Consider the following 27,952-nt stretch of genomic DNA (forward strand, 5'->3'; position numbering starts at 1 on the left):
GGTCTCCATGGTGGGATCCTTAATGCGTACCGTGGGGTAGTTCTTTTTTAAATGACCAAGCTTTTTGCATGCAAAACATTGTCCCAGTGCGCCGATCACTTAATATCAATCTCTTTTAGTCGCTAAATTTTGTGTTTGTCATGGGCCCACCTAAAACCACTACCATGCTCTCTTCTTATGTTTTCTCGAAAACACTTCATACATTTTTACTTGATTTTGGCTAGGCATTCCTTCACATCCTTATTTAAATTGTGTCATGTATCCGAACGTTCTTCGTTATACCAACTTTTTTAATTGTTATGCATGACTTTTTATTATGGAAAGTATATGTGTTGGAGTGTGTATTGCCTTGCTACATTCATCTATTAGCATATCCATTTGTATATCTACTAATTCATCACATAGTATAGTCTCATTTTTGTCTCAACTCTACTCCACACAATCAAACATGGCTATAAGGGTACGCTCAAGCGTGCGTCATTCATTGTCACAAATGTTATTATGAACCACTGGAAGGCAAAGTGAGCTACTACTTGATCCTCTCATAAGATATCATACCAATTCTAGCCGTTGAGCTAGTTTGTGAAGCCATGTACACATCCAAGCATAAACAAAACTACACGGCCAAGCATCCAAGCCATTGCGACTCTAAATCAAGGGTTGACCTTGTGGACCCCATGTCATGTATTAATTATTCGCAAACTAGTTCAATGTTAATTTCATGGAATGTTGATTGTTTAAATAGAGAGATGTTATGAATATGATATGAGTTAAACAATCTTATAATGTTTGTAGAAAATTCCATATTCAAGTCTACACAAAAATTATTGTTAAGCATCCATTGAACATCTAATATTTGACATTATGGATGTCTTATAGTTTAAATAATTTTATCATGTTAAATAGAAGATTCCATATTCAAGACTATGGTAACTGGTTATGTTGATTCAAGGTGTACACACTAAGCTTACGTATTTGTATTGGCAAAGTTATGCCTCCATGCTAATATCGTTAGTTGGAGAGTCTGGACCCTACACATATATGACGCAAATGGGACTAGTTGTAGAGACCCTAGATTACCTTTGTCACCATTCCACCACCTTGCTTGAACCACTACCTAGGTAGTTTACCTTTGGTTCCTTAGGCCAAATTTGGCCTACTCGTGAATGATAAAAATTCTATTATACGAGGACAAAGCTAATGACCAATTGCTCTTTTCCCAACTCGTACCACAAACGCTCGCAATCTACACTCTCCCAACCTTTTCCTTGTTCCCCAAATTTGGCCCGGCTTGACTTCTAGAAAACTTGAGAGAAGTGTGCCTTACTTCTATTTAATTGGTTGGCCTTCCAAACAACCTCACCTCCATTATTTACTTTGGTACAAGTATCAATCGTTCACATTATCTTATGTACATCTCATCTCTAATGCCACGGTCTAGGGAACATGCTAAAGATTCCTTGTAGAAGTAGGGTAATAGAGAGAGGAACATTGTGATGGGTTGTAAAGTTAATATATATGAGCCTTTATGCAGATGTAACATAGTTAAATCAAGGAGAACTATAAAGTTGAAACTATAAGGGTTCTTCCTCATTTAACATTCCCTAGAGCAAAAATTTAAGCATTTTGCTCTCATTAATCACTTTCTTAATCTCAAACCATAAGTATAATTATTGTATCTAACTTCAAGTTTTACTTAGTAGTAGGCACACTAATGAAAGCTTGATCATGTTGGTAATTTCTTTCACTTTGCCTTTTTTCTATTGAGCACATGGAAACGTGGCAAAGTCTCTTTATGATTTAATGGTGATCTGATCCTTGTGAATGGTGCTTAGGTCGTATAGTAGAGTAGAGTTTGTCTTAGTAGTTAACCTATGTATTAGTGGCTTGGGAGATGATTAAGACACATTTTCCCCATGAAAGGGTAGATTATGGCATGTTCTCGCACACCACAAAAAACCCTAATGTGTATACACTCTTGTGTTTGCCTACCTCAAGGTTGGTTGTACATGAAAAATGTACATATAAGTAATTACCCCAATTTTTTATCAAGGTTCAATTCTAAGTATCTGCTTAAATAAATACTTCAATGTAGAGTAAAACCACTCCACTTTGTCAAAAATCTGGCTATAAAATAGTCCTTTGCCCAAAATGGCATGAAAATCCAATCAATGCTCGTTGCGTATTACCTTTCACATTATCCAGAGAACCTCAGATTATGCACAATCTTTATCCAAAACGCAGTACTTACTTTCCTACATCGCTACTTCTAGACCAGCACATTACCCATGCAAGTAATGCTACAAAGCAATAAATTGGAAACTCGAACGAAAACCCATTCAGAAGACTGTGCTAACACATCATTGTGAAAGTCCACAATCCTATAGACAATGATAAGCTCCAATAGTGGGAAAAATGAGAGCATAAGAGGTGCCTGAATGAATGCCTTATAAATTTGTGGATTCAAATTTCCCAATGATTAATGTAGTACATATATATATATATGTCTTTATAAATAAAGAGATAGATTGCCTTTCTGAGGTTTACAAACTGGTTATTGATGATGAGTAAATCCTTGGGAGTCAAAGGGATATGCTGAAAAAACCCCTACTAAGTCTCAAATTTTGCAACTCAAAGCAAAGTGGATGTTATGAAGCAGCTCATACACCAGGGCTTCTTTTATGAGAACAATTTAATAGAAAGGCAAGAAAAAAAATAGAGAATCACTTGTGGGATTCAATGATTTCACGATATTCCTTCTTCATCTTCACTCCAGATATCGACCTAGCCCAAAATCAATTTTCAAAAATAAATGTTTTGAACTGTTTGAACACTTGAAAATAGTGGTTGACAAGTATAAAAATAAAAAAAGGGAATTCACAACTGCACTCTTCATGGTTTCTCACCACATAAGGGTTAAAAGTAAATCAACATAACTTACTTGATCTGTTCTTTCATCTTGAAAAATTGGACACAAGGTGTGCCCATTATGCCTGCAGCTTCAGCTATCTCAGGGTCTTCTTCAATGTCTATCTCGACAAAGTGCAAATCCGTTTCATATTCGTCTATAACCTGCCAGTTAGTTTTGTTATAAATAAGAAAACATTACGTTCAAAACTTTGATATGTCCTATCTCCATGACAAGGCTTCATGGAGAGCACTTGAATCACAGAGAGAAAGAGACAAAGTTCAACAAGAAAAAATCCACAAGTAGAGATAAAGCTGATATAATCTCTACTGAGAGATCGACTGAGAGCTAACAAGATGAAGCTGATAAACAATGTGATTCATATGATGAGTTATTACAGTGACAAATCATAATATTGTGATAATAATGACTAGTATACAAGAAATGTCGCCTAAGAAGATGATTTCTATGATTGGGAAACGATGTTTTTTAAGTTTTTAAGTGTTATGTTACTCCTCACCTTGGCAAGCATAGGTTTCAGCGTTCGGCATGGCCCACATGTTGGCGATGTATACAACACAATTATCAAACGAGGGCTTTCATGATAAAGCTTCCGAAGAGCATACTACAACCATAAAAAACCAAGCAAAACAAAGGGATTAAACCAAATATACCTAGATAGTGGAATAGGTATCTGAGGATAAATTCACATTTTTCATGGATAACTAAACACTTACTTGTCCTTTGTGCTTTGTCAAGGTTATGTCAAAGCCCATTGATAGATCTTGAGGGGTGAGTTCCTTCTTTACAACCTCTGCCTTAGGCTTAAAACAAGAAGAGGCAAAAAAAACATTGAGCCAAGGACTTTACATACAGGCAAACAAAAACAAAAAAGTGAGCCCTGACAAATCTTTTTTTTCTTTGATTCAATTACTTATCTTCTTACCTGGTGATATTCCACAATAAGGTTGTTTTTTGCAAGGTAGCGCTCAGCCGACAACGCAGCCATACAACCTGATCCAGCTGCTGTCACAGCCTGTCTCCATTCTGAATCCTACAGATTGAAAAATAGTCATTGACATAACAATGTGCAAATAAAATTAGAGCTATGAGCTTCTTGAGACCTATATGACAATGAATGATGGGCGAGCTCTCAACTAATTGAATAGCTTTTAAAAAATTTATGGAGCTAAATAAATATGGATTTTAAAGCAAAAATCACCATCAATATTCCTATATATTTACCATGACTCAATCCTCTGAGTTCACATACAATTTTTTCAGTCTTTCCATACAGACAGACACATTCATTCATGCATGACTTCAGCATCTTGATATCAGTGCAATCTACATTGAGTGACCAACATTCTTATAAAGAAAAACTAGAGACTATTATTCATCCTGGCAAAAAAAAGAAAATATATATATATATATTACTCACATACCTGAAGGTCCCCAGCAGCAAAAACGCCCTCTACAGATGTCTCTGCTCCACCATCCCGCACAAGCACATAACCAGCACGATCTAGATCAACTTGTCCTTGAATAAGCTGACTGTTGGGTTTGTGTCCAATTCCGTAGAAAAGGCCTTTCAGGTCCAAGGTTCTTTCCTCCTTGGATATGGTATCAGTCAGAATGACACCAGTCATCTGACCTTTTTCATTGCTGACAACATCAGCTACCTGTGTGTTAAAATGAACAGTTACATTTGGGTTATCCAATACCCTGCATGAGAACAAATAAATGTATGAATAACTCTATAAGGCAACAGACCCTCCCCACAAATAATAATATTTCAACAATTTTGGGTATTCTCCTAACAAAATCAAGAGTCTCCTGGTTACCTATCTTGCATAGCTTTTGATGCACGCATTTGATCCTTGCGAACTAGCAAATGTACATGAGATGCATATTTAGTTAAATAAAGGGCTTCCTCGGTCGCTGTATCACCACCACCCACAACAGCAAGCACTTGCCCTTTGAAGAGCGGAGATGCACCATCACATATAGCACATGCGCTAATTCCTCTACTCCAAAACTCATGTTCCCGTGGCAATCCTAACCGCTTTGCAGTTGCACCAGTTGCCACAATCAGGCTATGGCACTTCACCTGATATTAACAATCAACTGCCCAAGTTAAAAATTCGAAACACATACGTGCATTGATGAAGTTCAACTTGTACAACTTACCTCACTATCAGTGCTTCTTACAGTAAACGGTCTATTTGTAACATCGACAAATTCCACATCTTCAGTTCGAAGCTGAGCACCCCATCTCTCCGCTTGTTTTCTCATCCTATCGTTCAAAACATTTTCAATATTGATCATGATTCTTTTTAAGTTTCTGGTAAAAATTTGAAATAAAGCTACAAAAGAACTAACCTGTCCATCAAGTCAGGACCTGCTATACCATCAGGAAACCCCGGGAAATTCTCCACTTCAGTTGTGGTCATCAATTGGCCACCCCGGACACCACCAACTTGATAGCCTTCAAAGACAACAGGTTTAAGGTTCGCCCGAGCTGCATAGATTGCAGCTGTGTATCCTGCAGGGCCCGATCCTATGATGACAAGATTCTCAACCCCTAATTTTGGCACTGAAAAGCAAAGACAATAATACGCATAAGACCACCTAGTGCCAAAACCTTTTGAAGATGTTTTCACATGAGTATGTAAAGAGAAAGATGTGGTGACAAGGGACTATTCAAAAGATTTATTTGCAAACAACCTTTGCTGCAACTAAATTGATCATTATTTAACAAGTTACAAATTCAGTTAGACATGCACTGAGCAAGAGTGCAAATCCTGATACAAAAGTGAAAAAAACATGCAGGTCACAAGGTTCCTCAATGTGGCTGGATTTTTACACCTTATGGATAAAATATTCCCAACATATGAAAAGGCCATTGCTCCCCACTTTGAGAAGATGAAAGGAAACTTAAACATGAGAGGTCAGGGCATCATCCTCTGCATTAAAATTCTAAACATCCTTATGCAGTCTTCAACAATCACCAAAAGTCACCAAATTTTAGATGCCTATGCACATCACTTGGGTTTCTTGCTGGTTTATCTCTGTTTGTTATTATTGTATATGCAGATGATCTTATGTTTACAAAGTCGTGAAGGAGAAGATACAGCACATTAGGCAGTCTATGGAAACCTACTTCAGCTGGCCAACATCAGGCTCTCCTTTTCTTTGTAGGTATTGAAAATCTACCCTGATATCATTTAAGAGATTTCTTTGCTCATTTTCTGATTTAGCTTGTCTTGTTAATTTTCTCTTTAGCTTTCCCTATCCATCCTGCTTTTGCATTCCCCTCCCCACCTGTTGTCAGCTAACTATAGCCTTGTACATTTCTCCTTGCTTATTACGAGGTTCTTTCTTGTTTTCTGCTTTTTTGTCTCCTCTCTTTCTGCTGGCACCTCTATTATCTTTGTCATCATGTGAATAACAGGCTTTGCTAATTAGAAAATTAAAAACTTTGGCTGCAGCTATTATTAAAAGAATTTCTAAGATAATACCCAAAAAAACGATGTTTCTCATCATTTTAAAGAATTATATAAATAGAAAACGGGTAAATGCAAGGGAATCAGATATTACGCTAACAGACAATCAAATACCATCAAGCATATATGCCTAGAGTTTATCAACGTCTGCTAGGTATTGCAACAGATCAAGAAAAAACACATAGCCTGATTCGAGATTTGCCCAATCACTAGGCATAAGCACTTGCTTAGAAAACATTAGATTTTTTCATCTCCTTCCAGGTACCACATGGGCCATTGCATTCCCCTACATTGGTACTCGGTTATTCTCTAGCATTACCCAGTGAGATATTAACAAACTCAAAAACAGTGTCCAGTCATGCAAGGGATTCATAGCGTGATCCATGGGGAGATAGGGCACCAATAGCTATCCATAACATTGCCACCACGCGAGATGGCAGATCCATTCACAGTGTATGGACTATGTCTGTATCCAGAGCATAGAGATCCAGACCATAAGTGACCATATGACTGCCATATGCTGATTGGTTTGGTTCTCTTCTCGACTTGATTTGACTCCTAAATGCATCATCACATATATGCTCATAACATGTAAAACTCCTCACCTACAGGACACACAGGAACCACATATCATAGTATTACAAGAACCATGAGATCATGGCATACCACATGTGGGTAGTTTTTGTTCATTCGAAACAAGAATTTAAATAGGACCAATCATGTAGGGTTATTTTAAAAAAGATCAATGCACTATGTATGGGTGGTTATTCATTACAAACAAGATCTGATATGGTTTTGATAACCAAGGGCAGGTGATCAACGAAAAAAGATCAGCACATTTGTACTTCTTGATCAAAGGCCAGACTATCTACTACTTTTACGCAACCAAAAAGCTTCAAACACTCGGTAGAATTCCTAATGTTTCGAGAGAAAAGATAACCTGGACCAATTATGGGGCTTGAATAATAAAATATGACCTTTTACCAGTGGCCATATATATATAGATATAGATATAGATATAGATATAGATATAGATAGATAGATATAGATAGATAGATAGATAGATAGATAGATAGATATATCCAGTCGATATGCATTAAACTTGGTAATAATTTAAACAAATTTCAAATTTTCAGAATGAGAATTCTAACCTGAAGCAGGAGTTGGGTTTTCGACGACCACGACATTGGCAGCGACAACAGTGAATGAAGCTCGAGGGAAGAAGGATCGTCTCCGCCGTCTCGAGACGAACCAAGAAGAGGAAGAAGAGAAGAGGAAATGGTGTTGGCTGCTCCTACCACTGCTGTTGGTGCCACTGCAGAATCTGGAGGAGCAAGTGATAGAAGAAGGTCCACGAGCATTGCTGAGGAGTTCATAAGTGCACAAAGAAGAGGGGGAAGGATCGAAAGGGTGAGAGAGAGCCCAACAAGCAGAAGTGGCAGAAATCGCCATAATCTGCGAGGTGGGTCACTCTCTGTCGTGCCACTCCACTTCAATTCACCTCCCCTGCCTCTTCTTCTTCTTCTTCTTCTTCTTCTTCTTCTTCTTCTTCTTCTTCTTCTCTGTGTAGGACTGACTGCCTAGCGATGACAAGTCCCACTACCCACACACATCATCTGTTTGTGTGTATGAGGAGAGTAGTAGTCTCATGTATGTCTTTTTTGTTTTGTTCTGTTCCTTTTGAGACCAGAATTTTTATTCTTTCTTTCTTTGCTTTTCTTTTCTTTTTTGTGTGGCTCTGGAGGCCACTCTTTTTATTACACTTCAAACTTTGGCCTTACCGATTGCGCGATCGAGCGAGCTAAAAGAACCCTCTAGATACCACCATTCCTCAAAACACCGATACCCCATTCCTTCCTTCCTTCCTTCTATCGTTCGTTCGTTCATTCATTCATTTGCTTGTTCGTTCATTCATTTGTTTGTTTGTTCGTTCATTCATTCGTTTGTTTGTTCATTCGTTCATTCGTTCGTTTGTTCGTTCGTTCATTCATTCATTTGTTCATTTGTTTGTTCCTTCATTCATTCATTTGCTTGTTTCTTTGTTCATCCGTTCGTTAATTCCTTCATTTGTTTGTTCTATTCGTTCATTACCCTGCCCCTCACGCTCCACTCTATAGATATTGCACCACTTCTTTGTCCGTCCATCACTTCCTTTTGTCCGCCCCCCTTCCATGCCATTTGTAGCTCGCAGGGGAGCAATGAGTGAGGCGACTCCTCAACCACGCGTGTTTCTCCATCGACAAGTTTGAGTATTTGAGTAAGATAGCACGTCGTGCTTTCCTCGGTTGCCTTTGACCACATTCGATTCTACCTGCCCCATCATCTCCATCCAGTCCACTCCTTCTCCATGTTCCTCTTTGTGTGCACTCTCGATCGCAACATTCGTTAGGAAAATGCTTCAATATTGAGAGTCTCGAAAGAAATCCACATACATTGTGTCAACATGTTGTCACGTTTACTCCTAAAGCTCGTGTTTCATCTTCGAGAACTGTCATAAAATCTATCCATCTTTCGGCATTCATATTGGCATCCTAGAAAGTGTTTTTATCATCCAATGCTTGTGTGTGTTTGGTGTGCGCATGCATGGGGTGGGTGCATGTGTGTCCAATGCCACACATACACACACAATGAGATACGTGTGTATGTGTGACTCCCCATTGGTCTCCCATTGTATACCATAATCACTTTTCATTAATGAAAATGAAGCACATGGGTGCATAATACCATGTTGAAGCTTGCTTAAGGCATAACCTAGGGTTAACTTACGGTTTGGGAGTTTCTAGTTTTGTTTTCCTTTACTCTTCTAAATCTTATGACCCCTACCCATATAATGCAACAAATCACCCTCATCATCACATGCTACAATTAATTTTCTTAAACTAAAGGATTTCTTATTTTCAACTTTTGTTTCGTTTCTAGTTTTACTAGCATTTGACTAATAAACAAGAAGACTCCATTACAACTATCTAGTGTGGTTATATTTTCATAAGATAAATAATAGGAATTTCGTGATTCGTTTTCCTTCTATTATTGAATCTTTAAATATCTACATACTAAAGTTCCAAATCCACATCTTTTTTGGAAAAAAGAAAAGAAAAAGTTCCAAAATCCACTCATTTTGTATGGTTCTTTCTCGTATGAAAACTATGAATTTCAATTCTCGTTTTTCTTCTATCTTTGAAAACTTTTAACATATACATTGATTCTCATGTAGTGTTATTTATTCCTTCACACAATTTTGGGAAGTTTTAGTTTCATTTTCCTTTTTAACTCAATTTTGCAGCCTTCATGAAGGCCACTTCTATGCTCCACTGACCCAATGTGGTATATGTATCAATAATTGCTAGTTCTGTCGAATTTAAATATCAACATTGTGCTTTAAAATATGTGCTCCCATTGTCTTGGCCTTAGAGATTCCTTTGTCATGCCTCAAAACTTATTTTGTATTAAGAAAATATTGTTATCTTAACAACTAAATGGAATATACTATATATACCTTCCATTTTAGAGGCATTTTGATTTTTCACTTCATCCTTGGTATGTAATGAACCTTGTGTGGTTTATTGGAGTGTATAAAACCTTTAAACTAAAATGTAAATGGTAAAGTTATTAATTTGTTCCCTCTCTGAGCTCTCTAACAACTTCGATTGTTGATTCATTCTTCTTCTTCTTTTGGCTCTAGTAATTCTCAATGGACCTAACTCTATCATTTGTTATGTGTTTGTTTTTCTCTCCTTTTCCATAGAATTCATTTTTCTTCCTCTTCCTCTTCTCTATCTTATTAATACCTCGTAACCCATGAAAACAAAATGTTAGCCATCATTGACATTTCACCTTCTTCTAGTGACAACTTATATTACTAATTATGAGAGAATGTCTTGACTCTCCTCTCCCCCCCCCCTGTTCGTTATGATTAGAAAATATCTTCAATCTATTCCGCACATCTCTGTAATGAAACCAATAGAAAATGCTATTATGTGTCTCTAGTATTCAATAACTCATCATGCCTTTAAATTCTTTGAAGTATATTGTGTATATAATTTGCTTCTCTCGATCTAGATATTTGAATCTTATTGTAGAAATCTTATTACAAGCACGACTAATGATGGAAATATTGACACCTAGAGATCAATTTGATAAGGGATATACTAATATACAATTTGTAATGGTGACATTTAATGTTGTTATCTATGCGTCCTTGCACATCTCAACAACGTGGTCATGGTTCAATTTCTAGATTTGAGTGTTAACTATTTTCTACCCGACCATATTCCAAAAGATTGGATTGTTAAGTCATTGAGTTGAATAATGTATTAGTTGTGTGGCCTAGAACATCTATGATCATCGTATACATTTCATTTGAAAGATGGTGGTGGCAACAATAATGAGCAATTGTTGTTGTAATCATGCTCGATGAATCATGTGAGAAACCATACTGCTACCAATGAAGATGATTAAAGAAAATGTCTCAAAGCACTAAAAGCATACTACAAAACATGTTTGACTAAGAGACTTCATCACGTGGAGTTTTTAAATATCTTAACTTTGTCCCATCTTCCCACCAAAGGGTCATTTTGAGATGATACCATTTCATGTTTACCTAAATCACCCATAGGCCACGACATAGTACGAATCATACGTACCATACGGTCATCCCGCATTCGAGAATGTTTTAACCATTAGAGTATGGTAAACACCCTCAAAGTATGGTAGATACCATACTTTAGTATTCATTATTTATTATAAGGTAAAAAAAATTTTAAGGTAAGAAAGTGTAAAAGAAAAACATAAAAATATTTTGACAACATACCCATTCGTTTGCATTCGTATGAAAAAGAATGTTTGCCAATGCATTCGAGTATATTACGTACTATGGGCATAACATACTCTTCACTAAAATACTACAAACTTTGTGTAGTTTTGTACACAATAAAGTCACATGATTACAAAAATAACTAAAAACTCAATTGCCAAATAATTTACATAATCTAATGGTTAAATAAAACACGATTGTATGGACACCATCAAAATCTAGCAAAACTTTTATCATTTAATAACTATAGGATTATGTTTTTTCTTTATCGAGCACAAAGTAAAAGAAATTTGTTCTTCCTAAAACAAACGTGTTTTTTTGGTTTTCCATACACCTAAATGCTCACAAGGGAAGCATCGTCCTTTTTGAAATTGTTCCCGAAACCAAAAATCCATCCGTCTTGGTTCAACTCCCCCTTTCAAGGTGTGTATAGGCAATCACGATAAAAAAACGACTTTAGTGTGATTAGTCAACGTTGTACACTCATTTCACAAAGCATCGAACGTCTTGATGTCAAAGGGGATCAGAGACTAATAATTATGGGTACACTAATTTACCCTTTTCTTTTTATCAATTTTGCATACTCAACATATTATTGGACATGTGGTACTAATGACCTTACAATGGTCGCTACCACGGTCACCATCTCTAACTAAACTTGCCCAATTCTACTTTGTTGTCTGTCTGTCTGTCTCTATATAGAGAGAGAGATAGGTATAGATATCACAATGAAAACACATAGTCATATTGATAAACGTGTGCGAAAAACACTATAATGACCGAATTGTGCAAGTTGAATTGCCATATAGCCAAGACAAACACCCCATTGGGCCTCGATGATATTTGTTGTGTAGGAAGAAGGATAAGATGGGAATCACATGGGTTGCGGGGAACCATCCAACAACTCGTAAGCTATCAAAGGGAGTTACAATATTGGACTTATCTACACATGTGATGGGCTTGTAGATTTTCCCCATTGCAAGACATGTGTTCACACTCACTGATGTGAATACCTATGCATACGTTGAAAAGAGAAATTAGAAGGAAACGGGGATTGAATAATAAAAGAAGAAAGAGCAAAAACCTAAACATAGAGAAATGACCACATATACACACACACACACACACATATATATACATACATATATATACATACATATACACACACATACACACACACATATATATACATACATATACACACACATACACACACACACACACACACACACACACACATAGAGAGAGAGAGTATTGACATTCTATGGATCTCGATGAGAGAGAGAGAGAGAGAGAGAGAGAGAGAGAGAGAGAGAGAGAGAGAGAGAGAGAGTACTGACCTTCTATGGATCTTGATGATGAAGAGGATTGATCAACCCAATGAAGAAGAAGGAAAAGAAAGACTACACTGTTAGGTACAAAGGACCCAAAGAATCGCTTAAGTAAAGAAATTTGTGTTTGAAGGGTATTCTGGTAAATAGGGCTTTGTAGATCTGAGTGTATAATTACTTTATAAAGTGTAATTTTTTGAACATATAGGGGTAGTTTGATAAATTGGGAACTTCCAGGGGCATTATGGTAAATAGACGAACTTCCAGGGGGGTGTTATATTGTTCATCTCTGAAGAAGACAATGATAAAATCTCTCTCTCTCTCTCTCTCTCTCGTTATGTTGGGAAGGGGCAGATTTTGTAATTTGATGAAACTCTGAGGGCTAGCTTTGTAAATTCGATAAACTCTGTCTCTGCCTCTGAGGCTCTGCCCCTGCTCCTCCGCCCATCGACCCGTCCATCGATTCGCAGAAGTTTTCTTCTGTGATTCTGTTTTTCTCCCCCTTCCCGAGCTTCTGCTTCTTCTTCTGCTTCGTCTTCTTCTTCTTCTGGAACCATGTTGATGTGTTCGCTCTTCACAAACACAGCAGGAAACATTCTTCTTGAAAGGTATGGATTCCATTCTTCCCTCTCTCATCTGTTTGTTTTCGTTTCTTGCACGCTTAAGTATCCATTTTCATACGCAAGCTTCCATGGTAACTCGATCCGAACACCAAAACTATATATATTTTTTGCTTTGTTTTACGTGGCTTTTTAATATCATATTTTTTCCTTTCTGTTCATATCTATCAATCGTGGTAGATGCCATAAGATCTATTTTAACGTGCACCTATTCCTTCATTCTCTGATATATCGCCACTCTTCCATACATCTCTGTATTCTTTCCACATAAACGTAGGAGAACGCTTACCTGTATATTCATCATTCACAGAGTCCATAAATATGTCTCATTGTACCCAGATGGATCAAATAGGGATTCTATACGAGGGAAAGCTGCCAAAGGAAGAGATGTAATTCTCATTGCACAGATGATGTCACCCACAGCTACTCGGAAACTATCAAAATAGAATGAAAGAGAGATGTATTTATTGTCTATTTATTGCATTGAAGAGGCACTGTTGGTTTCAATTATGAAATATCAAAGATTTAGATCTAGATTTGCTCATGATAAGAAGAGGGTCTTTAACAAGCAAGAAATCAAACCAATTGATTGTTGTATCAATGATTGAAGTCTTTTCATTTATGCTATTTGGCTGCGATTGTTAATGCTGAATGCAGAGTTATTTATTTGGTTGGTAATACTCACACTTATATTCATGGCATTCAGGTTCTATGGTGTACCGGCTGAGGAACGTTTACATTGGCGATCTTTTCTAGTAAAACTCGGAACAGATAACCTCAGTGGTGCTCACAATGAGGAACTCTTTGTTGCATCTCATAAGTGAGTAAAACAAAATGTTATAATCTTCCAAGTACATCCTAGTTCTTTGTTTACCTTGGATTTTAAAGTAAAATTTTCTTCATTTGTTGAATCTACATAATTGTAAAATTATAACTTCTTGCTGATGTAATTGGAGTTCGACATGAAGTATTGTAGCTATTTCTTATATAATCAAGTGTTTTTGTAGGTCTGTCTTTGTAGTTTATACTGCTATTGGAGACATTTCTATTTTCGTAGTCGGGAAAGATGAATATGACGAGCTTGCCTGTAAGTATTGTGATTTGGTTCATCAAACAGAAAAAAACAACATTTTGTATTATTTTGGAAAAGTTACATTTTATCTTATACTGCAATAGCAAACATTTCTAATTTTTGTTGTTTCCTTTCACACTGAGGGCAACTTGCTGTGCACTCTCTATTTCACAGTAGTGTGTAATGAGTTCGACGATGGAGACTATGTAAGGACCATAGCTAAGTAACAAAATTGGAATTGAATGCATATATTATCATATTACGGCATACATAGCAACATCAAATAGAGTGTGATCTGGGAGGTTTATTGTTGCTATCGTCTATGCTTCCCAAGCTTCAAGTAATTTGAGGATAAAGAAATGTTGATAGTATTAAAACTTTGGTTCTTGCCATCTTTGACCTACTATTAGTGAGTAAGTTGGAAATCCTTTACTTGGGATTCCGCTAATATTGAAGATGCCATTCTTGTGCAAACTTCACCTTATGTTCAAGGGTGTTAACTTGTCTAGTTCAAAAGCAATTTATGAGGACATAATTTACAAATACCTAAAGAACTGCCCCACTGAAGAAAAGTAAAACTATTATGCTGCTTATTTACTTTGTGCTTCCATACAGTGGCTGAGGTGCTGGTTGCAATCACATCATCTGTAAAGGATATCTGTAAGAAAGCTCCCACTGAACGTGCTTTTCTTGATAAATATGGGAGAGTATGCTTGTGTGTTGATGAAATTATTCTTCAGGTAATTTTATATCCAAAATCTAAATTGCATGGTCTCTTTTTAAGGTTCCTATTTTAAAGGTTGGAACTATTAACTTTTAACAGGGTACTTTGGAGCAGACTGATAAGGATCGCATCAAGAGAATGAGTCGGCTCAAACCTCTTGTTGATGCATAAAGGTATGGCTAGAGAAAACATACAACACACTTGGTAGAATGTTCCTTACATCTGTCCAAGTTTGTATTGCAATTGTAGTAATTTGTTTGCTTACGCTTAATGGAGCTCGTATTCAATGATATGGAAAGCTACTTCATCATTAGAGTAGTAATCCCATCTCTCTGATGTCTTTTTTGTGTGTAATCTGTTAAAATAAATATGTTTGAACAAGAAGCTTTTGTATGTCTTTATTTCTCAATGTACATGGCATTTAGACTGGTCATTTTCCCTGCTAATACAGTATTAATTGCTAACTTCCCATCAGAAAGCAGGATCCTAAAAATCAAGGACGTCGTGAACTTCCTATTCAAAATCAGGATCCTATGAGAATAGTTCTGAAACTAAACATACAATACCATGAACTATGTTGACTCTTTGTGATGCAAATAAATTATAAATACAGCTGAGGTGTCAACCATGTTTCCCTACCTTGGACAATTGACTCGTCCACCTCCTTGTCACCATCCTATGGTGTTATAAATCTCATCTGAATACATAATCACATGGCATGTGAAATAGGGCAATGGTGTACAGTGTGGTTTGGTAACACCTTGTAAGATTGTAATGGAACAAGAATTGTGCTCAAACTTCACCTTCATATCTTTGTGCTGTTTTACTTCTCTTTGGGCTATAGCTCTAGTTAGTAATCGGCAACGGCTCAGTTTGAACTGAACCAAACCGTAAAACCATGGCTTAATGGTTTAAATGGTTCAGTTCAGCTTCACGTTTTAGTAAATGGTTTGATTTGGGGGTTTAAAGGTTTGGTTCGAGCCTTTATTGATTTAATGATTTTCGGTTTAAACGGTTTGATGGTTTAGGATTTACACTTGATAATTTTTTTAAATATGTTTTTGAACATTTTAAGCCTAGTTTTGATATTTAAGAAAAATCTTTAAATTTTGAAAAATTTAAATTTGTAATAATAAAAATTATTAAAAAAAAAAATTAAAACGTGAAAATTTGAATTTTGACCTAACTTGAAAACCAAAGCCGAATCGTGAAACCTTGGTTTTAACGGTTTAAAGGTTTGAAAGTCTCTATAACCATTTGGTTTGAGCTTGAATTTTTTGTAACGAATCGGTTTGGTTTGGTTGAAGTTTAAATTTTTTTTAAACAGTTTGAGTTTGACACTCTTGAACCGAACCATTGCCAATTGCTAGCTCTAATGGTGGGTTGGCTCATCATTGTTAATCTTCTGCCCGGTTTCTACCACATGCAGAAAATACTCAATAGACTCATAAAGGCTTTATTGTAGCACTTTCGTGAGTGAATGCCCATTGCAAGGTTGTGTATCTCAGTGGAGCACCATTAACCCCAACAGTCTTGACAATGGATTAACCTTGTTTCCCTACCTCAGGCAATGTTTTCCACCTCGTCACTGACACCATGCTATAGTGCTAGAAATCTCATTTGAATGCATAGTTGTATGTCACATGGAGAAATGACAAGGATGATATGCTTGAGATGGTCATACCAAGCAAAAAAATTCAAGCCTTTTTTTAGGGAAAAGGATTTCTTTTAACTTCATGCTCAATAGACTAGAAGCTTCTTATTAGAGTTAATGATACAACTTTTGATATAATGAATGGTAAAAGTTTTGTTACATTTCTAGAATGTCTGAGATGATTATGTTTTATTTATCCATTGAATTATGTAAATTATTTAGCAAACTAGTTTTAAGTGATTGTGCTTCAATTATGTCACTTTACTGTAGTATTTGATCAAAGAGTAAGTTGTGCCCTTGTAACAGCAAGTTGGAGTTATGTCATGGCTTAAGGGTGATCTAGGCTGATAATCCAACTCCAGCTGTAAACATGAAAGGGTATCGGATCAAAACAACTCTCTGGTAGGAGAATGGAACAAAGTTAAGATATTTAAGAACTCCATGTGATTAGGTCTTTCGATCGGCCATATTTCGTTGACCACATAATTGTACACATAGAAATGTTTGGGAAGTTTTAAAATGATAACATTTATGTCGGTTGATTCATTGACGATATACTTTGATGGGACATTTTTTAATAAAAGTTTGCTATTTATTTTTCTAACCATCTGTCTATAACATAATGTAAATGTTCTCAAATATGAACTATTTTGACATTCGAAGTAGGTTGTGCTGAACATTATGTAGAGAATACAGTGTTTCACTAGCCTTCATACATATTTCAAAACACGGTACTCAACAACCACTCAACAAAATCACCTTTGTACATCCTATGTGGTGCTAGTTTCAATGGAGCATACACTTGTTCACATGCAATGCAACAATTGCATGCAACCTTTGTTTCTGTGTGTAGTTTGATTAATGCTTCAAGACATTGTCTTTTTTCTTCATTGGTAACCCCTTGGTTTCCCTCTTGATTTGTTAATGGTCATTATAGCCTTTGCACAATATTATTGCCATTGAAGTCTTTCAAACAAGTGCATGTGATGATCATAAATGTTCTATGTTCTATGGGTGTGGAATTTGTTGAAGATTGAAAACATTCTTTAATCATAATGAGAGTGAGGAAGGAGAGGCTTTCTCTCATAATTAGTAATATATGTCGCAATTAGAGGAATGTAAATAATTGAGAGTGCTTAATTTTTGTAATCATTGCTAGTGAAGTAGTAATAAGATAGAACATGGGAAGAGGGGGAACTGCAAATTCTACGGAGACAAGCACATAAGAGATGATAGAGGTAGGTCCACTAGAAAGAGTAGACCTAAATCAAAGAAAAATGAATCAATGATAGAAGTTGTTGGAGAGAGGGAGCAAATCAATAACCTTACTATTTACATTTTGATTTGAAGGTTTGATACATTCAATAAATCAAGATCGCAACATGTAAGGTTCATCACATACTAAGGATGAAGTTTAAATAAAAAACTTCTAATATGGAAGGTATATAGAGTATTCTATCTTTAATGGTTAAAACCATATCATTTTCTTGGTACAAAATGACTGTTGAGGCATGAAAAAGGCATCTCTAAGACCCAAACAATGGAAACACATCTTTTAAATCATAATGACGATATTCAAAGGCATTGAAATTAGAAGTTCACAACACATATACGTTAGTCAATGCAATATATAGCGTTGCCCTTTGCGGAGATTGATAAATCAAGTTAAAAAACAATGAAACTAAAGAATACCCAAATTTCATGAAGAAATAACCACATTACATGGAAACCGATGGAGCTTAAATGTTTCAAAGGGGCAAGCAAAAAGAAGTCTTGAAACTCCTAATTTTCATACAAAGGAACCACACAACACCTGTGGAGATTGGACCAAACTCTTAAGACTAAAAGATTCAATGACAAAAGGGAAATGAAACTCATACTTCCTAACTAATATTTAAGAAAACATAACCACAACATTTGATATTAGAAGTGGAGTCTTGGCATTTGTCCATGGAGCCTCAAGTCGACCACCCTAGCCTACGCCTACAATGGGCTTCAATTCCGTATTATGCACCCATGTGCTCCATTTTCAGTTATGAAAGGTGACAACACTACATGATAGCACACACATAGACAAATATTTCTCTCCCATACATGCTAAAACCCACACTTTTCTGTTGGCATCAAAACAATTGCTTCCTTATGATTTACCTCACATTCTCTTTGTTGTGAGTTTGGGTGTAAGGGCACAAGCAAGGAGTTTCGTTCACTCAACATTTTTACTTTTGATGAGTTCGTGTGTTTTAAGTATTACACTTATTTACCATATTCCACTTTCAACTACATTAGAGTTGAACAATGTTTGCTAATAAAGTTACCATCCATCAAGAGTTTTTCTTTGACTTTGCGCATACATGTGTGAAAATGCTTCACTTTTGATCTCGCGAGTCATATTTGATATGTGAGGATGATAATAAAATCTATAGTACACCACATGCACAAAGTGTGTATGAATGTGGCATTGGACACACATGTGCCCACCTCGCGCACACATGCATAAAAACACACAATGCAGTGGACGATGCATGCCATTTCTAGGATGCATCATGCCAAACAAATGCTAGTAGATAGATAGACATATTTTATGATCGTCCTTGAAGATCAAACTTGAGCTCTAGGGCTGAAAGTGGAACATTTTCACTCAACATATGTGGAATGCATATGAGACTCATGATAGTCAAGAATATTGTTGATAAATGTTGCAATCGACACTATACATTATGACTAAGAGAGAGGAATGTGTGTAGGGAGTGGACTAGATTGAAAAAAACTTGCAAAATAGGCTTGAATGTGGTCAAAGTCATAGAGGATTCTTGTCAATAGTGCAATATACCCAGGAGGTGGAACATGTCTAAGGGTAACAATCGGCAACGATTCGACAGTGTCGAACTCAAACTGTTTAAAACCGAACCATTTAAAAAAATTGAAATTAAAACCAAACCGAACTAAACCACAAAACTGTTACAGAAAATTGAAGCTCAAACCAAAACTGTTTAGAGACTTTCAAACTGTTAAACCATTAAATCGTTAAAAAGTGGGCTTTCGCGGTTCGGTTTTGGTTTTCACGTTTGGTCAAAATTCAAAATTTCACATTTCAATTTTTAGAAATTAAAAATTTTCAATATTTCAATATTTAGTTTTTTAAATCGTACTGTTCAAACCGAAAACAGTTAAACTGATAAAGGCTCGAACCGAACTGAAACTGAAAATTGAACCAAACACTAAAATTGCCCTACCTCCCCCCCAAACACTAATGTGTTATCTCATTGTCAAAGAGGATGTGAGCTAAACTCGTATAGAAGCAATAGTAGGTGCAAATGGTGGACAAAGAAAGGGATGGACGCAGTATCTATGGAGTGTGAGTGGGTAGCGAATGAATGAGGTGTCAGTGTTTCGAGAAACGATGGTCTCTAGTGAGTTCTTTTGCGCTACCACGATCATGATTGTTACGCGATGGGGATGGTATCTATAGATTGTAGGCAGGTAATGAATGAATGAATGGGATTTCGGTGTTCCGAGAAATGGTGGTGGTCTCTAGTGGGTTCTTTCTTTTGCGCGCTATTAGTAAGGCCAAAGTTGTCTACAATAAAAGATGTGGCCTCCATAGCCACACACAAAAGAAAAATGGTCTCACAGGAAACAAACATAATATGAGCCATAGTACGTAAAATTCGTGTTCGTCTTGCATAACATTCGTTTTTGGAAAACGAATGCGAATGTTATGAAAACATTCATGTGGTTCTTTTTTTGTTTTTTTCCCAATTTTTTTATTGTTTTTTTTTTCATTTTTTAGGCTTATTTACCTCATGATAAATAGTTAATCTATAAGTATGGTATTTATCATTCTTTGAGGGTGTTTTTCTTACGCGAATGATTGAAACACTCGCGAATACGAATGCACGTATGGGTCATACTATGGTACTATGAGCCATACGTAACATACGTGCATACGCGAATGGTTCAACCATTCCAATATGGTAAACACCCTCGAAGTATGGTAGATACCATACTTTTGTATTCATTATTTTATTCTAAGGTAATAGTTTTTTTAAAGGTAAGAAAGTTAAGGTAAAAAAAAACAAAAAACATAAGAATGTTTTGACAACAATAAACATTCGTTTTCATTCGTATGAAACGAATGTTTGCCAATACATTCGAGTATATTACGTACACTATGGAAAAACAAACAGAACACAGACACAGACACACACAAAAGAGATAAAGAGAAGAAAGAACAGAAGAGAAGCACATGTAAAGGATGAACAGAAGAAGGGAATGGAAGGGATGGATGGGTAGGGAAGTAAGATCGAGTTGAAAGGAAGAGAAAGACAAAATGACCCACCTCGCAGATTTCGCGATTCCTGCTACTTCTGCTTGTTGGCCTCTCTCTCATCCTTTCGATTCTTCTTCTTCTTCTTCTTCTTCCTCCTCCTCCTCCTCTTTCTCTACTCATGAGCAGCAGCACTTCAGTTATGCTCCTGGACCCACTATCTCTTGCTCTGCCAGATTCTGCAGTGCCAACAACAATCACGGGAGCAGTCCATACAATGTCCTGTCTTCTTCTTCTTCTTCTTCTTCTGTGTTCGTCTCTAGAAGGACCGCCAAAGGTGCTAGTCCTGTGCTTGTTGAAAACCCAACTCTTGCTTCAGGTTAGACTTTTCTTTCTAAAATTTGGAAAATGATCCCAAGTATTTTACCAAGCTTGTTGCATAGTGACTGGATATATGTTGTCGTTGTTAAAAGGCATATATGTATTGATTTAAGCCTCATAATTGGTTCAGGTTGGTTTCTCCTTCTAGAAATATTAGGAATTCTACCAAGCATTTGAAACATCTTGATTGGGTAAAAGTAGTATGTATTATGGGCATTGATCATGAGGTCGTTAAATTTAATGTTAAATTCTACCAAGTGTATGAAGCATCTTGATTGAGTAAAAGTAGAATGTAGTGTGGCCATTGATCATGAAGTCTTTAAATTTAAGTTAAATTCTACAATGCAGCATAATTAGATCAAGTATTGACAAGAAAGTATAATTGAGAGTGTTAAGCAAACCCATTAATGTAATTAGATTGCCAAATGTTGGAAAAAAACGAAGAATTAACTATACTTGCAATAAAAACAATCCATAACCTCAGTGAATTTTGGCTATTTATAAAATAAAAAAATTACACCCCTCCCCCCAAAAAAAACAGCACACACACACACATGTGAGTGAGAGAGAACAAGAACAAATAAGAGTAATAATTTTGGCAAAAGTAAAAATAAAGAATGATAGAAATAATTACATAATTTAAAACAATTTAACCTGCAAATTTCATTTCAAGCCACAGAAATCATGTGCGGATCCTTATTCTTTTGTCCTAGTTTAGGTGGAAATGTTATTATGGGATCAGTTTCTGCCAGAAAAAGAGATAGTGTGATCGAAGCAGATGATATCGATTCGAGACCCTACAAAGAGGAGGAACTCCCCCCTAAGCCATTGGGTTTTGGTCAAGGAAAGAGGTATGATACATCATTAGAAGAAAAGATTCTTGAGGAAATCGAACGTGACAGAATAGCTCAGACTGCTGCCAGCTCATCAAATCGAAAGAAATTAGAAGGATCTAAGAAGCAAGATCCCGCAAAGAAAAATAATTCAGCAAGTAAGAAAAACAACCAACTTGGTCATGACATTATTTATTTATTTTAAGATTGTACGATGGTTATATTCTTCAGACGCATGCAAAGTATTGAGTGCAGAGTGTCAAGGAAAGAAATTTTATTTTGGACTTCATTTTGTTTAAATTCGCTAAACCATATATATACAACTATGTATTAATCCATTATACATATATCCATCTGGTTGATGTGCGTCAATAGGCATTTTTTAGTAATTAGATCTTGATGCCCCTTTGCTTGTTTTACTCTTTTCTTTTGTAATGAATTTATATTGCTTTACCATATCTTGAATTAAAAGAAAATTTCTTGTTTCTATTAACTTTGCCTACTCAATCAACAGCTACTGGGGTGAAGGTAATGATGAATGATTTGCCGAAGAAAAAGAATATAAAGAGAGACTTGTTATCAGCTTTCAAGCATGTCCCAGGACTTCTGGAAATAAGTCCTAGTGTGCTTGGTAATGAAAAGACACGTGATCCAATATGCAAAGGATTTGGAATCTTGATTTTCGATAACATTGATCATGCTAGAAGGTGTGTATGGAACCATGAATTTTATATAAGTTTGGCAATAAGGAATGTTTTTAAAGTTTCTTATGTGATGTATAAGGCAATGCTTTTACTTTGTTCTTTTAGCATCTAATATCTTGTTTTTTGAACATTTGTTCGTGGAGTTTTTGATATGTAATTCCAACTTTGTCTTTTTCTTTTTTTGTAGCTTTGTCTCATCATTTGAGGGTGAGCCGATTCAATTCGGTAAAGTAACAAAGCAACCATCTTACAGAATGTTGAATGAAGGTGTTGCAGACACAATGACTATCAACTCAAAATTCATGAATGAAGTGCCTAGATTGAGAATAAGGGAGAAATCTAGTAATTTGATTGTAAAGTCTCTTGTTTCTGATGTGCCTTCCTCTGATACGGAATATGGAAATCTAGTTAGCAATGTTGTATCAGCTGAGAAAGCACCAACGTTTCAATTGCAAAAGAATGGAACTTTACATACTGAAATTTTACAGAAAGAAAAGGCTGCATTATCAGGAGAAGTTGAATTATATGAAGAATATGATATATCTGGAGAAGAGGATGATGATGATGACATTAACGATGAAATTGAACTTGGTGATGATGATGAAGATGAAGATGAAGATGAAAATGAAGATGAAGATGAAGATGAAGATGAAGATGAAGATGAAGATGATGAAGACTATGAATATTTCGATGATGATGTACAAGTGGAATTCTTTGCCAGTGGAGAAAATCAAAATCTGGTGGTTATTGACAACAGTCTGAAAGATAATCAGGATGAATCCAGAGATATTGATGCTCATATGAGTGAATCTGAAAGGAGAATCGAAGAATTAGAAAACAATCTAAGAAAGAAACTAGGGGTAGGAGAGATTGCCGATAAACAAATAAGGTCTGAAGAACAAGTAAGTATGGCAAATTCGAGGGCTTTTAAGGTGAGGAAAACTCGAGGATCAAAGAAGATAAAACCAAAAAAAGGAAATAATGTGGCAGCGGTTACAACCGGGTAAAACTTTACTTCAGTAATCTCTATCATCTTATATATAGTTATCTATGTATGAAGTAAAACAGAATGATACATGAATGTTGATGCAAGCAGAATGTGTGTGTGTGTTTTGGGGGGGGGGGGGGGGCGGGGGTTTGATCAACATTAATTTCTAAGAATTTTGAATTTTTTTGGCTATTTGTATGGCCAGGGTTTTTGAAAGATTTGCTCAATCATTTACATGCAAATAATTGCAAGTAATAGTCTCCAGAATGAGCTAAATATTAGGAGACCTTGAACAATGAGACAAATCATAGCTACCCATGATGTGCCAAGGCAACGAGATGTTTGCATTAATTTTAGACATTTTTCTTTGTTCCTAGGAAACGTTATAGTTTTTGACCCACTAGTTGTTCACTATATTTTTTATGACAATTCAAATATCCCTTTTCTGACCTTTGTTTATTTTCTTTTCAAGCTTCTCTTTATTTGTTATGTTTGTGTAAGTTCAACTCTTGGTTAGTTGCCTTGTGAAGGTATATGGTTCTAAAACTTTTCCTGTAATGTGTAGGCTGAAGAAAAATGACAGAGCAATCATGATGGGCGTCTTGGAAAAGTATGGAAAGCATCCAAAGAATACATTGTCTTGATCTGAAAACTGGCGTTTGAGATACCAAAGTTCCCAAAAATGATTTGATGCAGCTTGTATGGCATTGAGCTAGTATGTGTATGGGATTTGACTTGTACCATTGTTTAATTTATCGGCAGAGACTTAGAGATTTGAATATAGAGTTATTTTTGGAAAAAAATTTAATTGCATTAAAAAAGTTTGAAAAGACAATTTTGTGATACTATCAATGACTCTGAAATGTTGTTGATATAAGAGAAGGATTTTTATCATACATGCATTGACTCACAGTCATTGATGCCACTAAGGTATAAAATCAAGAAAGTGACAAACTCAAGAATAAAGTTGCAACATTGTTGGAGAGTAGGATTAGAATGCATGCTTGAAAGTCAATGGTTCTCAATAAATGAGGTTGATAAGATAAAATATCGAGAAAATTACCAATTCAATATTTTAGGATTATGAATGAAATGCTATATCAATGTCTTCAAAAAGCAAAAATTAGCTGTGAGACCAATTAACATTGCCTTTGTAATATTTTGTTTCAATATCACAGTAGAATGGCATTTAATTGTCGTACATTATTATTACATGCATAGCACAGAAATAATTATATTATTAGACATTGATATAATTGACAAAGGAGGTAATTAGCGGGTTACTTGTGTCATGTAGGTGTGGATGTATATTTGCTATGAGCTAGTATTGATAGAAATAGTTGATTATGTGAGACTTGATTTAATCCTAGCAGTTCGCAATGGTTCATTTTGGGATTCTCAAATTTGAAACTTACATTTAACTTGATTTAATCAATAAATTGTTTCAAAGGATTTATAAATGGTTAAGTCATTTAGATGTGGCTTTTTGCAAACCAATATTGTGTTAATTTTTGCACAATTCTTTTACCTATAGATTTAGCAAGAAGAAAATATTGGCTCTCAAATGTTGTGGTGTGTATGTGTTCCTTTGTGCCACCCTTTTAGCACACCCCTTTTAGCACACATGTAGCTAAGACAACCAAAATGGGTACCTTTGTATCGACTATAAATTGAGCAAGAAGTAAGAAGTTAAGTAGGTTGGTCTTGATCTCTTTATGTGCATTTCACAATATTATAATTTATTATGTTAATAGACTATAGCTCTTAATTTCATGGAGTTAATTCATATTTAATACAAATTTTGAAAATGTCATTTCCCTAATTCATTATGTCATTTAAACGACAAATTGTTTAGTTGTTTTAGAAGCAAATCATTAAGGTGTTTAAGTCATAGTTTGAAGCCATTTAAACTATATGGCATAAACCATGAAGCCATGGAAAAACCCAACTGAACATTGAATTCCTAGGCCAAACTAAACCGAAATCTAGCTATTTGCAAGTTTTCGAATTGGAATTGAATTAATTTGTGCTTTTTGTGCTTTTGTTTGACCCAAACCAAACCATTAATCTCTTTACAATTAGTTACATTATGTTAGTCTATTAAAAATTACATGAGCAACCATGATAGTTGATTTCTCATCAATAATCCCTCTATTACTTCAAAGAAAATCCAAATATCTTGTCTACATTTGTTCCACGATTATTCATCTCCATTACTATCTTGAAAACTTCATGTAAAAAGTTGATCATTTTTTCGTGATTAACTCCTCTTAATTACCCTCACTAAAGGATATTGGTTTTCACCATTTGTATATCTTATTCACCCTAACTCAATGCTCAAGTTGTCCATTCACTAGAGCGCCTTAATTAATCCGTAATTACTTGTGTTCTTCTCAACTTCTCAAATGGAACTCTTGCATGAATGCCCCAATTTTTTTAAAGAATGGATCTATTTATTATTAAGTCTTTGAGCAACCTTATGTTAGATAATATACTTGGAAGTCAAAATATGACCTATAGGACCAAAAGCCAATATGAACTTTCCTTGAACAAAAATATAAGCAAATGCAATTCATCCCATTTTCCAAACCTTTTGTTCATATCTTGTGTCCATCTTAGACCCAAACTTTTGTTTTTACGCATCTTGTGAGTATTTTTACTTGCTCCCCATGCAATTCTAGGAATAACATATTAGAGGATAAAAAAACGTACTCTTGGACAAAAATATAAATACATGGTGAAGCAAAAGTAATTCATCCCATTGTCCAAAACATTTCTTCATATCTTGTGTCCATCTTAGACCTAAACTTTTGCTTTTAAGCGTCTTTTGAATATTTTTACTTGCCCCCCATGCAATTCTAGGAATAAAATATTAGAGGATCAAGAAACCTTTGCATTCCATTTTGCAACCTTTTTCAGTATTTGCTGTGGAGAAAGAGGGATAAGACGGGGACACATGGGTTCCATGGAAACATCTAACAACCCCTAAGCCCTTGGGGGAACAAAAATATTGAATTTATCCATGCATATGATGGCGTGTAGATTTTTGATATTGCAAGATATGTGTTGCAGACGTATGGGATCCATTAAAACATCTAACAACCCCAAAGCCCTTGGAGGAACATTAATATTGAATTTATCCATGCATATGATGGCTCGTATATTTATGATATTAAAAAACATGTGTTTCAACCCACAATTGTGGATATATATTGTTTACTATTTCATTGAGAATAAGGGCGTAGCACATGAGAGGACAATAATTAAGGTATCACGTTCACAATTACTTAATGGAAGTATTATAGCTAAAATTCCTCGTCCTTCATATGCCTAACATTTGGTTGTCTTACAACATGAAGCACACTCTATATTTGTATGGGAATTGTAAAGAATCGGGAGTGATTTTGTGCAGTGGAAGAGAGAGAGAGAGAGAGAGAAGGGGGGGGGGGGGGGGGGGTGCAGATGGATGTAGCTCAGTTGGTAAGGTTGCCCAATGGAGACCAGGTGGTCATGGGTTCAACCCCTACATTCCATAGTGACATCTAGAGAATTAAGAGTATATGAAGTATATAATAGAGAGGCGAGGAAATTGGGTCTCGAACCCATGACACAATGCTTGTAGCGTCAGCAACTTACCACTAGGGTAAAGTAATTACGAGAAAAAAACAAAAAGAGAGAGAGAGAACACAATGTATATAGAAAAAACAAGAAAATTGTAATAACATGACCCAACAATTACAAAGAGAAGGAGAAGGTGCTTATGTAGTCACCTTCTCTCTAAGTTCTCTCACTAGGACCGCCTCTTGGGAAAGAGGTGGAGTCTTAACCACTTAGGAAATATGTGTCATAGGACTTAAAGTTCTATGACACACTAGTTGCTATATACTAGGAGGTGGGGTGTTCACACGCTTGAGTATACTGAGGTGTGTTCCCACACTAGGGAAGTTGAGTTTGATTCTCAAAATGGCCTCTTAGACATAACTTCCGGCCTCCGGATAGTTGGTTCGAATTGATCTTCAGATCAACTTTGATAGTCGGCTTCGGCTATGAGTGATTGGTTCACTCATGTGTTTGTTCTGCTCTGTTCGACTTCGTGTCGAACGACTCCTTATCCATACTCCCTCTCAAGCTCGGCTGGTCGGCAATAG

At 35.9% G+C, this 27,952-nt stretch overlaps 3 protein-coding genes across 4 annotated transcripts; 2 read left to right on the plus strand and 1 right to left on the minus strand.

Annotated features, from left to right (window-relative positions):
* Positions 1 to 2,443: 2,443 nt before the first annotated feature.
* On the minus strand, positions 2,444 to 7,984 carry LOC147856844 (thioredoxin reductase NTRC-like). The gene is made up of 10 exons (XM_087328491.1): positions 7,566 to 7,984; positions 5,291 to 5,504; positions 5,099 to 5,204; positions 4,753 to 5,018; positions 4,354 to 4,633; positions 3,855 to 3,962; positions 3,646 to 3,732; positions 3,429 to 3,533; positions 2,942 to 3,072; positions 2,444 to 2,784 (listed from the first exon to the last, which is right to left on the minus strand). Exons 1-10 carry the CDS (start codon positions 7,864 to 7,866, stop codon positions 2,724 to 2,726), a joined length of 1,659 nt encoding a protein of 552 aa, XP_087184617.1. The 5' UTR covers positions 7,867 to 7,984; the 3' UTR covers positions 2,444 to 2,723.
* Positions 7,985 to 13,016: 5,032 nt separating this feature from the next.
* LOC147856845 (SNARE-like superfamily protein) lies at positions 13,017 to 17,232 on the plus strand. Of its 2 annotated transcripts, none has more exons than XM_087328880.1 (6): positions 13,017 to 13,166; positions 13,885 to 13,998; positions 14,186 to 14,265; positions 14,866 to 14,990; positions 15,074 to 15,147; positions 16,935 to 17,232. In XM_087328880.1, exons 1-5 carry the CDS (start codon positions 13,114 to 13,116, stop codon positions 15,143 to 15,145), a joined length of 444 nt encoding a protein of 147 aa, XP_087185006.1. In that variant the 5' UTR covers positions 13,017 to 13,113; the 3' UTR covers positions 15,146 to 15,147; positions 16,935 to 17,232. The 2 variants fall into 2 exon arrangements, with proteins under 2 accessions (XP_087185006.1, XP_087185008.1); XM_087328882.1 differs by lacking the exon at positions 16,935 to 17,232 and adding an exon at positions 15,450 to 15,804.
* A 3,678-nt stretch (positions 17,233 to 20,910) lies between these two features.
* LOC147856846 (uncharacterized) lies at positions 20,911 to 24,787 on the plus strand. Its single transcript, XM_087328630.1, has 5 exons — positions 20,911 to 21,277; positions 21,998 to 22,270; positions 22,585 to 22,819; positions 23,004 to 23,819; positions 24,370 to 24,787. The coding sequence occupies exons 1-5, from the start codon at positions 20,962 to 20,964 to the stop codon at positions 24,446 to 24,448; spliced, it is 1,719 nt and encodes a 572-aa protein (XP_087184756.1). The 5' UTR covers positions 20,911 to 20,961; the 3' UTR covers positions 24,449 to 24,787.
* The last annotated feature ends 3,165 nt before the right edge of the window (positions 24,788 to 27,952 follow it).

Source organism: Azolla caroliniana, unplaced genomic scaffold (assembly GCF_043228905.1).
Source record: "Azolla caroliniana isolate FFs.n. ecotype wild unplaced genomic scaffold, voAzoCaro1.0.p SCAF_12, whole genome shotgun sequence".
NCBI classification, from domain to species: Eukaryota; Viridiplantae; Streptophyta; class Polypodiopsida; order Salviniales; family Salviniaceae; genus Azolla; species Azolla caroliniana.

Coding starts and splice junctions, on each gene's coding strand:
- LOC147856844 (XM_087328491.1), bottom strand. CDS start 7,866: ATGGCGATTTCTGCCACTTCTGCTTGTTGGGCTCTCTCTCACCCTTTC. Junction 4,634..4,752: donor TCAAAAGCTATGCAAGATAG/GTAACCAGGAGA, acceptor GTTCTCATGCAG/GGTATTGGATAACCCAAATG. Junction 2,785..2,941: donor AAGATGAAAGAACAGATCAA/GTAAGTTATGTT, acceptor ATTTTGGGCTAG/GTCGATATCTGGAGTGAAGA.
- LOC147856845 (XM_087328880.1), top strand. CDS start 13,114: ATGTTGATGTGTTCGCTCTTCACAAACACAGCAGGAAACATTCTTCTT. Junction 13,167..13,884: donor GGAAACATTCTTCTTGAAAG/GTATGGATTCCA, acceptor CATGGCATTCAG/GTTCTATGGTGTACCGGCTG. Junction 14,991..15,073: donor TTGATGAAATTATTCTTCAG/GTAATTTTATAT, acceptor AACTTTTAACAG/GGTACTTTGGAGCAGACTGA.
- LOC147856846 (XM_087328630.1), top strand. CDS start 20,962: ATGACCCACCTCGCAGATTTCGCGATTCCTGCTACTTCTGCTTGTTGG. Junction 21,278..21,997: donor AAACCCAACTCTTGCTTCAG/GTTAGACTTTTC, acceptor GTCCTAGTTTAG/GTGGAAATGTTATTATGGGA. Junction 23,820..24,369: donor GTGGCAGCGGTTACAACCGG/GTAAAACTTTAC, acceptor TGTAATGTGTAG/GCTGAAGAAAAATGACAGAG.